The sequence below is a fragment of the Gymnoscopelus microlampas genome, assembly GCF_963454915.1.
Source record: "Gymnoscopelus microlampas genome assembly, chromosome: 4".
Taxonomy (NCBI): Eukaryota; Metazoa; Chordata; class Actinopteri; order Myctophiformes; family Myctophidae; genus Gymnoscopelus; species Gymnoscopelus microlampas.
Genome location: NC_139941.1, coordinates 23,428,318 through 23,445,945, shown reverse-complemented (window position 1 = coordinate 23,445,945; position 17,628 = coordinate 23,428,318). Strand labels below are relative to the sequence as shown.

At 42.0% G+C, this 17,628-nt stretch overlaps 1 protein-coding gene across 1 annotated transcript; it reads right to left on the bottom strand.

Moving 5' to 3' along the window:
- Window positions 1-2,989: 2,989 nt before the first annotated feature.
- Window positions 2,990-16,704, bottom strand: rnf122 (ring finger protein 122). Its single transcript, XM_084056328.1, has 6 exons — window positions 16,453-16,704; window positions 9,652-9,808; window positions 6,655-6,700; window positions 6,523-6,564; window positions 6,039-6,121; window positions 2,990-3,421 (listed from the first exon to the last, which is right to left on the bottom strand). The coding sequence occupies exons 1-6, from the start codon at window positions 16,475-16,477 to the stop codon at window positions 3,307-3,309; spliced, it is 468 nt and encodes a 155-aa protein (XP_083912454.1). The 5' UTR covers window positions 16,478-16,704; the 3' UTR covers window positions 2,990-3,306.
- Window positions 16,705-17,628: the final 924 nt, after the last annotated feature.

The following is a 17,628-nucleotide window of genomic DNA, read 5'->3' as shown; positions in this document are numbered from 1 at the left end:
GTGAAAAACTCCATTGTTTCTGTTGTTTTCAAAGAGAAGAAAAGAAGAGGGCAGGGAGAGCAAGGAGAACAATCTATCAGTAATAGAAAACATGTCAAGGATATACAAATGGCATAAACCAACAGATACAGTATGTACATGAGATTGGACATAAGGTGCAAGGTGGTGACACTTTGGTAGGTCTACACTAGCAGCAGGTATGTACATGAGATATTATTGTATATAGTTCAATCTTATAACTTGTCAATACTGTTTTTGCAAGTCTATCATTATCATCTATCATTCTTTTACGGCCCTTCATCACTGTTAGGAGGGTCATTTTCAGCATTACAGTCTGCGTCGTTTTCGCAGTCACTTCCAAACAAAGTTCTGTGCAAGTTGTGTCTCCTGCATGAACATCTCTGGGTTGTACAATGGGTTTTGCACTGACATCTGACCAACTCTACAATGGCCTGTGGTGCAGGAGGAACCTTTGTGGTAGTAGGTAGTATCTCACCATGGCTCCATGTTTGAGTGGGTCAAAAAGACTCTGCCACGTCACAGTGGCTTGGCACCACACCCTACTTTGATCATGCACACGTTCAATGTTCTCCTCAAGGGCACCAACGGTAGGAGGCAACTTGCTGCTTTATGCCAGATGTTTGCAAAACAGATACCACCTTAGGTCAGGAATGTTTGTTATATGGATGCCCCTTGGGCAGTACATCATACAAAGTTGGCCAATGCATCATTCACCTCCTGTGTTAGGTCGCCTTCCTCTGTTAGTTTCTGTTAGTGGTCAGATGTCAGTGCAAAACCCATTGGACAACCCAGAGAAGGTCATGCAGGGGACACAACTTTGCTTGCACAGAACTTTGTTTGTGTGGAAGTGACTGCGAAAACGACACAGACTGTCTGTAATGCTGAAAATGACACCCCAGACAGTGATGACGAGCTGTAAAATAATATTCCTGAATGATAGATCTAGTAGATATTGTATGTATATAGTTCAATCGTTCATACTGTTTTTGCACCTTAATGTCTAATATCATACCTGCTGCTAATGTAGACCTACCAAAGTGTCACCACCTTGCACCTTGTGGCTTTTTTCCCCCTAATTTTTATCGCTCGATTCTGTAACCCCTTTTTCACCCGGTGCCAATTAGCTAAGTGATCCTGGGCACTACACTCCCCCCACCAGCCTAGGGAGGCCAAGGCCGAGCTCATGCCTCCTTCAATGCATGAGAGCCAACTGACCTTCTTGTCACCTGACAGGGGGGAGTTTCCCTGGTTGGACGTAGCGTGTGGAAGGAACACGTTATTCCAACCAGTTCCCTTCCCCTCCATCAGGCGCCCCGGCTGACTAGGGGGAGGAAGTATAGTGACCAGGATTACTACATGTTTTTTTTTTAGGGTATTAACTACCCTAGGAGACACGGGAGAACATGCAAACTCCACACAGAGTAGGCCCTTTCGCCTTATGTCTAACCTCATGTACATACTGTATCTGTTGGTTTACGCCACTTGTATATCCTTGACATGTGTTCTATTACTGTTAGAGCTGCTTGCTCTCCCTGGCCCCCCCCCCTCTTCTTTTCTTTTCTTCTCTTTGAAAACAACAGAAACAAAGGCTTTTTCCACCCATTTCTTTACATCTGTAAACCTGTAAAGTCAATGATGTGTTGATACTACACAACTATAAACACTATGTTTTACATTTACATTTGTTTTCTTGCTTTTATATAATAACTACATTGAGGTCTTTATTGGACTCCTTGACCTGGAAAACATATTTAATTAAGGTTGGTTGTCTAGAATCCAACGTAGCACAAATTAGACTATATATTTTATGGCGGCCATTTTGAACGTTCAATATGGCGGACATGCAGGTGTCTGTGCAAATGCAAACATAGATTTTTGGATTCCCCATGTTCTGAAGATAAAAAAAATGTATAGTTTTGCTAATCTCCACAAATTTTGAACGAAAGTATATTGTTTTACATAGTGAACCTGACTATATTCTGCAGAAAGTTTTGTGAAGCCATGTTTAGCTTCAACCAGTGTAACTTTAACTAAGGTAACGGCCATTTTATTTTGGGTTTTTCACTTTCTCCAGAGAAACTCTGTCCGAAGCGAAGCTTTTGGCCACTACAGTACGACTGTCTCTCCTTACAGTCAAGTAATGATACTACACTTAAGACAACCACTTGTGTCCCAGTTATTTATTATAATAGCTATCACCATTCTGGTCCATTCCATTTGGACCATTTTTTTGTACAGTGAGCACATGCAATCCATCAAATTGTCAGCAGTCTAACTAGAATTCCTTCTTTTCTCTGATACTATCTGTTCTTACTGTGTTCCAGGCAAGTTCACCGAGTGGACAGCATCTATGTGCATCAAACCATAACTGTTACAATGTGTAACAGGAGGAGGTAACCAATATATTGTGTTATCCATTTTACACAGCTTTGTTGAATGCTCAATTCTGATTGCTTAATCACAGCATTCTGTGGTCTGTTATTTCCTGATAGCAGACTGCTGTTCTCAATAACAGACCACTGCTCTGTCTCTGTTTATGTTGCTATAGAAGCTAATATCATACTGTCATTTTCATGTCAATATTTTGTGTGAAATTATTGATTTTGCTCATAAGTAGCCTTAATGTACAGTGAGTGATATAAACCTTTCAGGGGGGGGGGTCATTTTCCAATACTGACTGCCTGTACATTTGACATGATCCCATACAATATTGCATATTGCTCAAACAATACCGATATCATAACCGATGCCCACCACTAACACACACACACACACACACACACACGCGCACGCACGCACGCACACACGCACACACATTCTCTGAGAGGATCACTGTTTTTTTGTCTCCGAGCAATCGCTCCCATCCTTCCGCACTCATTCCTCCACATCCATATGGAACATTACCTCAGAAGCCTCGTTGGGAGGCAACAGGTAGAGATGTGAGGGTCCGAGGATGGAGGGCCGGGCTAGTCGAGGCGGGGGGGTGTTGTTGAAAGAAGAGTGGTACGGTGATGAGTGAGTGGCTGAACACAATCCCTCAGACGCCACAAGGTGTCGCGTCGCACCATCTCAGGGCTGGTTGCTAGGCAACCACATCCCTCAAGAGTCTTCCACGGGCGGTAACTAGGTTACCACCCCCAACTCCAGCAGGGTGTTTTGCCAGCGTGGGTTGAGGGGGTGGGGGGTGTCCTTCACAACGTGACCAACCTGCTGTTGGCCTGCTCGGTTCTGCCGGCTGGCCCAGCCCGGGCGTCGTCCCACCCAGGCTGGAGGGGAGCTACTGGGTTACACCAGTTCGTCAAGTAGCGTCCCTATGCTGTGATGCTGCTCCGGAGGGCCAGCGATGGGCTTGTTGCACATGGGACAGACACAGCGCACCTCCAACCACTTCACAAGACACCTGCAGCAGAGCACGAGAGAAAGTTACATAGTTTATTGGTTAATTCGGTGAATCTGAAAATGGGGTCTGAGGACCCTCAATGGTCCTTGTGGGAGTTCCAAGGGGTACACAGCTAACACAGCACGCGTGCGTGCGTGTGGGCTGGCGGAGTCATGTTCAAGAATATGAATAGCAGTGGAGATACGTATTCTAGCAGTGATTGACTCAGCTTTTGATAGAATGACTAGATACAGATAAATTAACTATACACAATGAACTGTGTTTTGGGGCTGTAATAGGTTTGTTTATGTTGGTAATGTTTGTAAACAGCCCTATATTATGATTTGTGATGAGACAAGAAAGTTCAGAAATAACATTGGGTGCGTTCGGAAATATAGCACTGAGCGCACTGGCCAATACAAACTAATAGGCGAGTGCGCTCCGGTGCGCAATTTCCGAACGCACCCATTGTCACGGGGCAGCCCGTGCCCTATAGACATTATCATTGGTACATATGTATTGTTAATTGTTGAAGTACTGCAAATATTTTAAACATGCTTATTTATTGAAATTGTGGAATGTTCAATTGATTGTAGGTCACCTGTACCTCCTCTGCAGTGCTGGCAATCCTGTTAATTGGAAGGTGCCAAGTACTGTGGAGGAGGAGGGTGTTTGGTTTCATGGGTTAATATAAATGTGTTTTTTGGTTGTCTTGTGAATGTATGGTTATCCAGAAAGTAATATGATTTTGATAGTACGGTAAAAGATTAGATAATTGTGTAAAATAACTCATGGGCCTTAGGTAGCCAAATTTGAGTTAATGACTTGCCATTTACTAATTGTTCATGGTTTGTCCCACCTGTTATAAAAAGGAGGCTCCAGATGAAAGTTTTGGTTGGGCTTCATGGGAGAGAGGCTAAGTAACAACGCCATGGGGGAACTGCTAGGGCCTTCATGGAAGGCAGATTTGTTTTCAGTTATCTTGGTTTGTTTTATTTCCTGAATTAACTTTCAAGTGTTCATTTCTTATTTTTGGTTTATTTTTTTGTCAAGTTATCGACTCATCTTTGCCTAGGTGCACTGTGAATTATTGCACTGCCTTTTATTGGTGTTTGCGACGGTAAATGATTACCAAAAAACCCTGCATTCCTGAACTGATCCAATTTTTTTGAGCCTTGGCCAAAGGCAACTTTTCAAACATATTTTCCATTTACAAATCAAACTCTAAAAATGTATGTGAATGTAACTATTGTTCAAAACAATCTCATATTGTGAATTTTTGTTTTTAAGGATAGTTTTGGGTACAGTGGAGAGTGACAGGAATTGAACCTGCGACTTGCTATCAGGCTGCATTAGAACCTAAATGTGGTATGCGCCTTAACCACTATGCCACGCCACCCCCAGATTGTGAATGTATTGTCTATTTAAAGAGAATATCATGCTGTTTGGTCGGTCTATATTTGAAATCATTGATAGTTGTCCATGATTCACAAGTGTAATGTAATTTCTCCACAGTTGGAAATTGCAGTGCCAGCCAGACACTATTACCGTAATGTGGGATAGAGGAATATCAAACTGATCAGAAAAAGATCAGGGAATGTATCCATAAAGCCAGTTAAAAACAAGATGTTTTAATAACCAATCTGCCCAATTTACCATCAAACCTACTGTCTAAAGGCCACAGCTGGTCCGGAATACCCCTCCCCACCAACCTACCCCAGCTGAGCTCAGCTCTGCTCAATTCAACTTACAGGTTTACCGGTGTAAAAGTGACCTAATTTATTTGTCGTACAAGCTCCATCATTGCCGTTTCAATATAGGTAGTAAGAGATAGAGAAAGAAAGGAACAGAAAAATAGGTGTGCCCATGATGCTTCACCTAGCACAGACATTAGACGAGCATCCCAAACATTTGACAAACCTAATCGGATTACGTTAATCAAATGTTTGGGATGCTCTTATTCGGGGGGTGATCTGAGTACGGTTTGTTAGGAGCATCCCAAACATTTGATAAACATATTCGGGAGGTGATTCGAGTATGGTTTGCCATCGGTAGTCCATGATGCAGTTTGCTTAACCTGTGCATTGTGAACACAAAGTGCTCCAGATTCACTTCGCCCTTTGCCACTGTATTTTAGCCCTCTATTGCTATAGACAGATCACATGCTTTGCACACTGGAAAAAAGTAATAGATGGAACCATGGCCGCTGGTATAGAGAGCAAGACCAGTGGATGAGGAGTAGTGTGGTCCGAGGAAGAAACTTAAAATATATAATGTATAATTTAATATATAATGAGCTTCATTGGGACCGAACTGCAGTGTTGTATTAAAAAAAAGGAAATCAAATTGGAGAATCCTCTGACATAAAAGGCACATGCCCCTTTCATGACAAACTGGACAGTATTCTGTGTGGAGGCGACTGTCCAAAGCCTACAAATTAACTAGTATGAACGGAAAGAGAATTGAGGCCACATCAGAGCTGAGGTGGACCAGTCATTTTTCCGTTAGTCCACTTTTTGGGACACTTTGGACTGCGTTTGGTTTGTTCAAAAAGGACTACATGTGAAAACACTATAACCCTTGAACTGATGACCATGTTGGACAAAGGCATTCTCATGACAATGTGTTCTGTACTCACTTCCTGTGAAAGGCATGTTGGCATGGCAACACTCCCAACTCGTCTTTGACTTTGAAGTCTTCCAGGCAGACAGCACATGTCTGCTGTGTGAGTGACAGACAAGGAACGGGTGAAAGAGAGAGAGAGAGAGAGAGACGAACAAACAGGAAGAGATACCAAAAGAGAGAGAGATAAGAGCCATTGGCTGAAATTATGATATACTAATTTGTGGCTTTGTTCCACATATTCTCCAAGGAGAGCAACCCATGTTCAGACAAGCCTTGCATTGGCTCAGTCTTATTGATTTGTTTGATTGATTGAATGAATACTTAATTGACATGATTACTAACAGTACAGGTAGTGCAGTCAAAGGTCATGCTAAAAGGATAACACAAAAATGTCCAAAGTTTCCATTGTGGTCCATTGTACTCATTTCATCAGCAATACATATTGTTAAGACGTATTACGAGTTGCAACATATAATACATACAATTATTATTCTTACCCCATGAAGATTCAGCTTCTTAGGATCCCCTTTTAAAACCACCTGCAAGAGAAACACAAAATTATGTTAGAAAGATGCCCAATTAATTGGAAGCCTGGGGGCAGATGTGTTAAACAGCCTCCTGAAGCTTACCTCTCTGTATCCAAACCGCTCACTCTGTGCTTGGTGTCGTAATTTACTGCAGAAAAACAAAAACAAAAAAGGTCAATATTTAAGTGAATTTACAATTTACACCACTATTCTAATTTAGTACAGTGTGGTGCAGTTATAGGCCTGTGGCTGTGTAATTTCTACTGTATGTACTGTGTACTTTGGCATAATGAGTGACCTTGTCAGCCACACATACAGCATATCCTAGAAACTACATACAATATATGCATGGACACATGCATGCTCGAGTGCAAGTCCACACATCAAATAAGATCTCTGTAAAAACATACATTGCCTCACTTCCTCAAACCCTCAAACCCTCAGGAAGTAGAGCAGCTGTCTGGGAACCGGAAGGTCCCTGGTTCGACCGCTGGCTCCTTCTGTGTTCAAGTGTCCTTAAGCAGCAAGACACTCAACCTCTAACTGCTTGTGATGACGAGTGAATGTAATGCACATTATAAAGCACTTTGAATAAAGGTACAGACCTTTTACCATCACTTATGTTATGTACCCACTTATTCACCATGTCACGCACCCGTTCACTTGCGCGCGCATGCACGCACCCACACACACACACACACACACACACACACACACACACACACACACACACACACACACACACACACACACACACACACACACACACACACACAGGGATCTGTTTCTGTCATTTTACCCCCCCACACACACACAACTAATGAGTATGTTGCTTCTTCAAATCCCTGAACCACCCCCATCTTCAACAATGGATATGAGATCTTTATCAGCCTGGCGGCCTGTGTCTGTTCAGTTATTTTTGGTGTGTTTTTACACAACTAAACATAGACTGATGTCTGTCACCGTCTGCTGGTTTGGCCCAAAACAAAATGCAACGTGAGCACCTGAAATGAATGATGAATTTTAGCTTTATATGCCCAGGAAAATAAGAACTGAGTCACCGCTTAAAGCATGGGGAAATGACAGCGTATTTGTTATTATTTCTCTCTCTTGGTTTATTGTTTGCGCTGATTGCTACAAACAGTCTTCCATAGAACAATGTGAGGATATACGTCTGACATGAGCAGAGGTTTCCCAGGCCTGGAAGAAGATGTCTACTGGGTGAAAGGGGGTAAGGGGGTTTGGGGGTTGGGATATTTCTGTTCAGCTTTTGTAGATTGATTACTACAACAGAAATCAACGAAGAAAGCCCTAATAGAGCTTGTTAACCACTAACAGACCTATACTTCATCACATGACTTATAGCAAAAATAGCCAGCCTACAAGCTCACAAAGTGTTGCATCATAATACGTTGTGAGCTTGTACTGTAGATCTGCTATTTTCCCTATTTAAACATATACAGTATATAATTATTTTTGACCCGCATGGTTCCCAGTGTGGTTCTAAAAGAGAATGGCATTCATCAGCATTAATTTGGTGAATCACCCAGGCCATAAATGAATTCACAATCACACGCCGACTCAACGCTACCTTACCTTCATGCATTCATGGCAATGGAGGTGAAGGAAGTGAGTCATCAGACATGATTCACATGCAAGTGCTTCACAAGAACTGGGACGGATCCAGCTTTTTATGACACTGTCATCGGACAACGTTTGACCCTCACTTCAACCTTTATTTTTCCACGACACAACATGATCAGGTCAATAGAAATATAATATAACCTTTTATTCAGTGACACAGACAACCTACACGAAGGTCTTCTTTTCTGTCTCTTAAGGCTGTGATACATGAGGCGTCTTTTTATCTCAGCAACATCGCAGCAATAAAATATGAAGTCCAGGTTGCCAGGAGACGTTTTAATTACTTTCCCCCCAGGCTCACTTTATTCCTCAGTAGTGGAAGTGTTGCCCAGGTAATATTGACAGAAACATCCTCCATTTTCAAGCATTTTCCCCCCCTGTCAGCTGTAAAAAATGATCATGTGTGTGTGTGTAGTTTACAGTAATATGAGGTTGACGGCAGCACGTCTATTTAGCCTGAAGCTAAAACTGGAATCTAGTTTTGGTTAACCACATGAACCCTAACATATCCCTTCTGGGTTTGTCATAATAGGCGAACATTCTGCAAAAATAATTATGCAAACATTCTGCAAAAATAGCAGATCTACCAAGTGTCGCAATGCGACACGTGGTAGATCTGGTAGATCTGCTATGTTTGCTATTTGACCAACAATGAAGTATAGGACCTTGACAGCAGTCCTTGGGACCCGGATAAGTGAGAGCCATATACAAAAATTAACAAAACCTCAGCTGCATACCAGCTGCATTCCAGCTGTATTGTGGCGGTGACATCATTTGTTTTCTGATATCTCTGTCTCCGGTTTGCTGCGCTCTTTGTTATTCTCAGAGTGTGTTGACACCCTTCCCTCAACAAACACACACACACACACACACACACGCAATTGTGTTATAAAGGCTGAGACTTTTAGTCCGAGCAGAGCTACAAGGCTGCTACAAGGTCACAACGTGTCGCATCGGCTATTTTCATTAAACGTTTTTAAAATTTCTGGCATATATTATTGAAAAACGTTTTTCTGAAATATGTAGATTTTGTATCTTTTGAAATAATTGTTATAACAGTTGAAACATTGTTGAAACAGTTGTAGGATTTAAATGGGATATTTACTCGCAAAATGGATCCCGACCTACTGTTAGGGAAACACTGACTTAACACACTCCCTTTGCTGCACTTAAGTCTGTCCCCACACACACACACACACACACACACACACACACACACACACACACGCACACACACCGTATGTCAGACTGCTTCCTGCTGCCTCACATCCTGTCCCTCGGACACAATCATCCCTTCAGCTCATCAGGGAGTTCATTGTCAACTGCAGGAGAGGTTATACTCTTCCTCCTCCCCCGCACACACACACACACACACACACACACACACACACACACACACACACACACACACACACACACACACACACACACAGTGAGACGTCCTGTTCCTCTCACCTGATGAAGTAGCAGCAAAAGATTAGGCTGAGGATGAAGACGAAGATGCCGGTGCCGAAGATGACCATGTAGATGTTGAGGGGCAGGTCCTGGAAGGTAATGGGAGGCATGGTGCACGACTTGTTGGAGTAGACCAGTCCCAGACCACAGAAGCACCCTGCACAAACAGACCAATAATACATATTAGACCACAGACCGTAAAGCTCCAAAACATAGACGGGACTGAGCAGGCTATAGACCAGTGCTTCGCAAACCTTTTCATGTCAAGGACCCCAATTTTATATATATTTGGCCGTGGACCCCCCCATCTGAAAATGTTTTGTGCCAGGGACTCCCTGAAGATTTATGCAAAATTATTCAAAACATTTCAAAACACTTTCAAGTCACGAAGTGACTCGCTGTGAACTTGTATATCTGCTATTTTTAAATAGCCACGGTAACAAATGTTGCTGGGTACCCCCTCCAAGGACCCCTGGGGGTCCCCGGACCCCACTTTGAGATCAACTGATCAACATAGACCACAGACCATAAACCTCCAGAACAGGCTGAGCAACGTTAAGCAGGCTAGACACACAATACACACACGCACACGCACACGCACACATACACATACACGCACTGAATGCTCACTCCCATGGGTAGGCTGCTACAGGTCAGCGTTGCAGCTGTGTCCAACTCCAACTGAAACCAAACAATGCAGCCTCATGCACACAAAGACACACATACAATACACACTATGGTCCTACAGTATATATGTGCAGAACGTATTGAGACAGAGTCATTGTGTGTTTTAGCTGTTCTGTACTCCACATTTCCCTGTTTCTTCCTTTAACCACTTAATCCCTACCTACTTTGGCATAAGAAGAATAGTGTCTACAAGCTCACAGTGTCTGAAAATGTCCAACTTTAATGACATGCACAAATTAGAGACGGCAGGTCAAAAGTGGTTAAACACACAATTTTTTTACTGCTGATATGGACTAAAGCTGTGGAACAAAAGTTCCTGGGCGATTCTCCCATTAAAACTGAGAAAGCATCTGTGTCCTTTTAGATTTCAGCGTCATTTCGTGCCGTGCTGCGAGATTGTACATTGTACAAATGCTTTGAATTTTCTTTAACACAAATCTCCTCTTCTGGGAGATAAATGATATGTTTTTTCAAAATACATATCATTTTGGGGGTTCTTGACATGAAAATGTTTGAGAACTACTGATTTAGAAGGCATTTGTAGAGTCAGCCTCAGGTCTTAATGATGGGTTATTCCCCTCTCTCAGCAAGGCCCAGTGTTTGACAAAGTAGTCAGGTGAGCGAAACACATCTATATCTAGGCAACTGAGTTGTAATTCATGGCAGACCACATAGCCTCATTTGTTTCTGAGTCTGAGAAAAGGTCTTTCACTCGCAAAATCCATTAAAGTCGAAGGACGAGGTGATATTAACACTCACAGATGAAAAAGCTATTGAGTTTGTTCAATCTACTGAAGTTCTTCTCTGTGTGTGTGTGTGTGTGTGTGTGTGTGTGTGTGTGTGTGTGCGTGTGTGCGTGCGTGCGTGCGTGCGTGCGTGCGTGCGTGCGCGTGCGTGCGTGCGTGTTTGTGTGTGTGTGAAATTTACAGCTTATAAAAAGCCATTCCATTGCAATAAAAAAAGGACTCAAAATGATGGCAGACGCAGACACTAAAGCAGGCCTAGCATTTGAAATCATGAGATTGGGCGTTGTTTAGAGGCCCTACAGGAGGGGGTGAAAGTTAAATGGTGCTTTTGTGTCTGCAGTTTTCCTGCCCTGTCCTGAATATCCGCAGCATAATCAAATAATCTGAACCTCACATTCCTTTGCGCACGCAAATGTAATTGTTTGTAATATTATTATATTCCACAAATAACAGATATACAACGTAAAATCTTAAAAGAACCGCAGACTCTACCCTCAATGAACACCATCTATCTACTTCAAACTACACCATATGACTCATTTCTTCAAGAAAAAGCTGACATTTTGCCAGCAAGTGAAGAAATTGAAAATTATTGAACAACATTCTAGCTGTCGCACGTCATTGTTTACATGTACTTAGGTGGCTGCATTCTTTTTTGCTTTAAAGTAGCCTAGTAGGCTAAGCCATTTTTCTAGAGCAGCCTTTGTCTGTACTGTATGTCACACATAGATGTTGCAAGAAATGAGGGCAACCTCAGTGACGTTTCGAGTTTAAATAAATGTTTCAATGTCTCTTCAAAAGTAGACCAATGACAGCTTGCTATCCATGAAGCCAGTAGAAATGCCTTAAGTGAAAGTCCTGAGGACTGTGGAAGTTGGATCATAGTTGAAAATCTATGCATGTAGAAAAATACTCCTCCCCCCCCCCCCTCCAGTCAATCTTTTAGTTACAACATTGTTGTACTTTTGTACTTATAGGTGTATTTATAAAGATGTTTCCATTTGGCCAAATGAGGCGTACATCATCACTGTTCACATGCACACAAGCAGACAGCCTGTGATTTAGATTAGAGGTCTTTTATTATCCACAAGGGAGAATTGTTTTGCTCGGGTCAATACCTACATTCAAGACAAGACAATAAATAAATATACACCACAATTAAAACACCCAGCAACAGACAATAAAAAATAAGCACTACAATTCTACTGCTATAATAAGGCATGTCTAATTTTAAAAAGGGTCTTTAAAGGAAAGCAATGTCCTCTCCACACTCATAGAAGATGTGTGTGGCTTTGTTCACAAACTGCACAAATACAGTAGTAATTTACTAAAGATTGGACAAGGAGGCCACATTGTTATTTGACTGTTCTAAACATATGGAATTATGAAAGCATCTTTCTTTTGCTTTTCCACGTTGTTAAAGAACCTGTGTGTGTGTGTGTGTGTGTGTGTGTGTGTGTGTGTGTGTGTGTGTGTGTGTGTGTGTGTGTGTGTGTGTGTGTGTGTGTGTGTGTGTGTGTGTGTGTGTGTGTGTGTGTGTGTGTGTGTCTTCTTTTTCATGAGGTATATTATCTGTGCAGAACTGCTTCAAGGTCAGAGGTAGAGAAGTGGAGGAGGTGGCAGGGGGATGGGAGGGAATGTAGTGATATTCCTTATGGGCTGCTTGTTGTGTGAACACTGTATACTGTATGTATGCACGTATTTACCTTTATTTCAACCATAGCTGATAGGCCTAATATGATATATACTGTATACTGTACAATGCAACAAGTTAACAACAGAAGATAGATATAAGACACACAGACAGACAGACAGACAGACAGACAGACAGACAGACAGACGTGTATGTGTAATATCAATAATATTATGTGTAATATCATTGACTGACTTCTGAATAAAGGAAGTAAATTAAAAAAGGAAATCAGAGACAGAACAGAATACACCACCACAGTCTATAATGATGCAACACTTCCGACAGTGAAATAATACGACTACAGCATTTCACAAGTGCACACCTTTTCCCAAAGCACTTTCACTCTGTGGGTGTGTTCTTCCATTGATCTCTTTAGATCTAATAACGCGCTAAGGCGGAGGAGGCAACATGTTGACTTCTCCATCACCTCGGAGTAGCTCCTGTTGTAAGTCGAGGATCAATATCCTCCGTGCCCCTTCGCTCCATTCACTCAGACTTCCTCTGCTGAAGTGCACTGAGCTGGGCCGAGGCTTTGATTTGTTCTGCTAAATGACTTCACTCCATGGGAGGCCGCCGGTGGCAGGGACATCATTGACGTCTGGTTAATTCACAATCACGGTCCACACAAACACATGAATGTAACGCAGGCCGGGCAGAGACAAACTGACGTGTTAACGCTCTTGTGTGCCGTACAGTACATGCTGTACGGCGGTAAATGGCTGCTTGATAACCAGGCTTGCGACCATTATTAAACAACACTGCACTTTAGTATTGCACTTTATGGTAGGTGTGCTTGTAGATCCTTTTTTTGCTTGAAACTGTGTTTTGTCATTTATTTGTATTATTTATGGTGTTGATTGTAGCGATGTGTTGCTGTATCCGGTGTATTTACGCTACATTATTATGTACTATTCATATGCTCTGTCCTGTCGAAATAAACAAATGAAGTAAAGTATGCACACAGATGTACTGTATTCTGTAAATGCACATGATTATACATAGAGGGCGTCATTTTGGCAACCGGAAGTGTGGGCACCTAAACATTGTGGCTATTTTTTCCATGGATCTTAAGTAATGTATACGTGATTTGAACATGCTTGAAGATTTGACATTTAAGGCCTAATATTTCTACAAATTGCTACAAAACCTGTGGCTAGCCAGTCATTATCGGCATAAACAAGAAGTTGAAGGGTAAATGTAGGTCTGATAAAGATGTACTGTGCATGCTCACATCATGTATACTTTACAATACCTTTTCTGAAATTCTTGTTTACATTTTGGGGGAAAATTGCCGATTTAACATTGTTTAGGTGGCCACTTTACATTTCTCATTTTCCGTTCAGTCACCCTCACAAATAAGACTGGAGGATCAGGGCAGAGGGGCAGACAGAGAGGAACGAGAAAGATAGACACACAGATGGAGATGGACATAGGAAAAGAGAAGAGACAGAGAGACAAAGAGTAGCCTATCTGTGTGCCTCAGCCTATCTGTGTGTCATCCTTCTGCGTGTGTGTGCGTGCGTGCGTGCGTGCGTGTGTGTGCGTGCGTGCGTGCGTGCGTGCGTGCGTGCGTGTGTGTGCGTGCGTGCGTGCGTGCGTGCGTGCGTGCGTGTGTGTGTGCGTGCGTGCGTGTGGTGTGTGTGTGTCTGTGACAGAGTGTGTTGTTGTAATCATATCAGTTCACAGCTGATGGCACATGTGATGTCACCTATGAAATAGGTGACAGAATAAAGCCCAATTTAAATATTTGTATACCAGGTTGTGCACTAAACATAACTGATCTTTTACAGAACAAAATTACAGTTGAAAATCAACAGTTTTTGTGTCACGTTTTTCTGTGTAAAATCAAACTATTTTCGGTGAGGGCCACGGTATTACGACAAAGAAGAAATTAGCCCTATTAGACTCAGACTTGAAATGTGGGTCATGAGCATGAAAGCCTTTGTGTGTGTGTATGTTTGTGTGCATGGATGGGTGCTCACATCTGCCTCCATCTTTGTATGCTATAGAACGAAGACCGCTACGCTACATAGTAGATTGAGAGGAGCCCCGTAAGACCACTGACCTATATCGGCACTCTCTCGGGAGGCACCCATGTTGCTATGGCACCGGGACCCGAGAACGCAGAAGGAGGATGTGTAAAGTTCTCATTTTAGGACACAGAACCCGACACAGTCACCCTGACTCGATTCTAATGTGTCAGAACAGAGCTGCGCGTCACACAGCTCCTAGAGACGCCTGGTGGGGGTTTGGCCCATATACTAAGCGCTTCACACACAAAGCTTTGGCTGCTTCTTGTTGCTCGTGCTCCAGGCAGAACCTTCTATCAAATATTCAGCAGTTCACAAGAGGGAAAGTAACACCACAGCTGCTAGTTTTCATGCAAAAGTAGGTTGACACAAACCTCCCATCATCATACGCATGACAAGGCAATAGATGTGTCACAGTGACATGCACTGGAGCAGATGCACGCCGTCTTCATCACTGGCGCACACAGATTCTATACTGGGCTGTGGCCTACTGATATTGAATTCATTATTTGAGTAAAATGCAGATTTTCTGTAATTCTTGTGTTTCTGTATGTGCACGCAGACACGTGTTTGTGTGTTTGAGTGTGTCTGAACTGTGCACAGCACTTTTCCCCCCTCTGAATTGAGCAGCACAAAGGGAGTAATTGTTCTTGTCTGGACACCATCAACACTCCACTGAGGTCACTTGCCATGGCTGCTGCACTCAACTGGGCAAGTCAGAGGAAACAGGCAGCACTAATCCATCATCTTCACTGGGTCTTACCCTAACAATGAGTGACTGAACACCAATTTTCGGGCAATAAGAGATTGATTTTGTGGAGTGTGAATGATATAGCATAATAACACAAACAGTGCCACAAGATAGCAGCTGAAAACAGCACACAGCACCTGTTTGGTCTTTTGGAGACACTGGTCAAAGCTGAGGGCTCAAGTGAGAAATTCAACATACAGTCAAAACAAAGCTTTTTTCTTCTCACTGTTCCTATCCTAAACAAATACAATGTGGGTGACAAAATAGATGTAAATAAATAGGTCTACTTGAAAAAAGAAAAAGAAAAGAGGATACATAGTCTATTAACACTATTACATCCTATTGGCTATTGAGGTACAGCAAACAAGGCTATTGCCTTTTTTTCATATTTGAAATGTAGGCTATACCCGTTTAAATTATGATAAAGTATAGGCTAATGTAGTCAAGTATAGTCTAATGTACGAATTCGAATCTATTTTCTACATCAGATCACCAATAACTGAACATGACTCGCCTACTCTCTAATTTGTCAAATATGACAGGGGCCTGCTTATTAAAAAGGCTAAAGCACAATACATTTTCTATGGATGCCAAGCAAGAAATACATAAGTATAAGTATTTTTACTGTGACTGGTCAATGTGACTTTCCTTTTATATATTGTTGTGATGAATTTACTCGGTTTTTACTCCCAAAATTTTTCTTATTTTCTTTTTGCTGATAATTTGATTATGATTACTAATGATTATGATTATGACCATTATTATTATCATTACTATTATATGATTTATTATATCAATCATTTAAACCACATTGTGTAAAATGCTGAATCTGATGATACATTTTTTTTAGAATATATATATATTTTTCAAAAGGCACAATAAAACGATGCTCACCGTTGCACCACTGAAACGGGTGCATCAATGCACCGGAGAGAGTCCTTGGTAGAGGATCCGAGTCGTGTTGATCAACAAGCCGATGGCTGTTGAGAAGAGATGGATGGGTATTCGGACCGTTGGCCAAAGGGCTGCTATAATAACCTCCTATATAATGTCGATCTCTCCGATTCTAACGGTGAAGAAGGCAGATCGAAGCTCAAACAGCCTATTGAAGGCCTTAATATAAGGATAAAATCTTAATCGAGAGTTAAACGGGTAAACGTCAAAGAAAGAATGGGCGATGTTACGTCTATTGCGGACACACCGTCTGAATTAAAACCAGGGAATGATGGATGGATTCCCCGCTGCGCACAGTTGACTCTGTTATTATTAGACGGCAAGAACACTGACCTAGCATCAGGGTTGCCAGGTTGGGTGAAAGAAATAAGCAACCAGCTCTATGAAAACAAGCCCAAAAGAAGCGACTAGGCTGCATGAGGCCTTTAACCTACATACATTACATACATCGGCTATTTGAAAATAGCAGGTCTAAAAGCACACAACGCGTCGCGATGTGACGCGTTGTGTGCTTGTAAACCTGCTATTTTCAAAAATAATATTTACATTTTAAAAACACAAATCTTGTAGGGGGGGTCACCTGGTATAAAATATTTTCATTTTAAGCCTAACCCTAATTTGGGGGTCCTTGACTTGAAAATGTTTGAGAACCACTGATTTAAATAACATTGGGAAACAAGCCCAAATAAGCAACTACACTTTAGAGACAGACAAGCCCCCCCAAAAAACGCAACCGAGCCACAGGGCCACTACAAATATGTACAAGCAACTTACCAGAAAAACAAGCCCAAAGTCGCTTATAATAAGCGGACATGGCAACACTATAGCATCTGTGTTGAAAACTGGTACACTGGCTCGATGTTCCTCTGCCCCGCCCCCTATTGACAGCCGATGAGACCAATCCTCAGCAGTGATGGAACAAGTGCTCAAATGTTTTACTTTAAGTAAAAGTATCAATACTGCAACGTAGAAATACTCTGTTACAAGTAAAAGTATGGCATTCAAAAGTGCAAACGTATTGGTATCGAAAAGTACTTAAAGTACCAAAAGTGAAAGTACTCATTATGCAGAATGTCCCATTTCACATGTTTTCAAATGTATAATTCTTTTTGGAAA

Bases quoted from the DNA above. Each gene is read 5' to 3' on its own strand.
- rnf122 (XM_084056328.1), bottom strand. From the start codon at position 16,477: ATGCACCCGTTTCAGTGGTGCAACG. The intron at 6,565-6,654 runs GTAAGCTTCAGG...TTTCTCTTGCAG, and splicing joins AGCGGTTTGGATACAGAGAG to GTGGTTTTAAAAGGGGATCC. The intron at 3,422-6,038 runs GTGAGTACAGAA...GCTCTGCTGCAG, and splicing joins CAACATGCCTTTCACAGGAA to GTGTCTTGTGAAGTGGTTGG.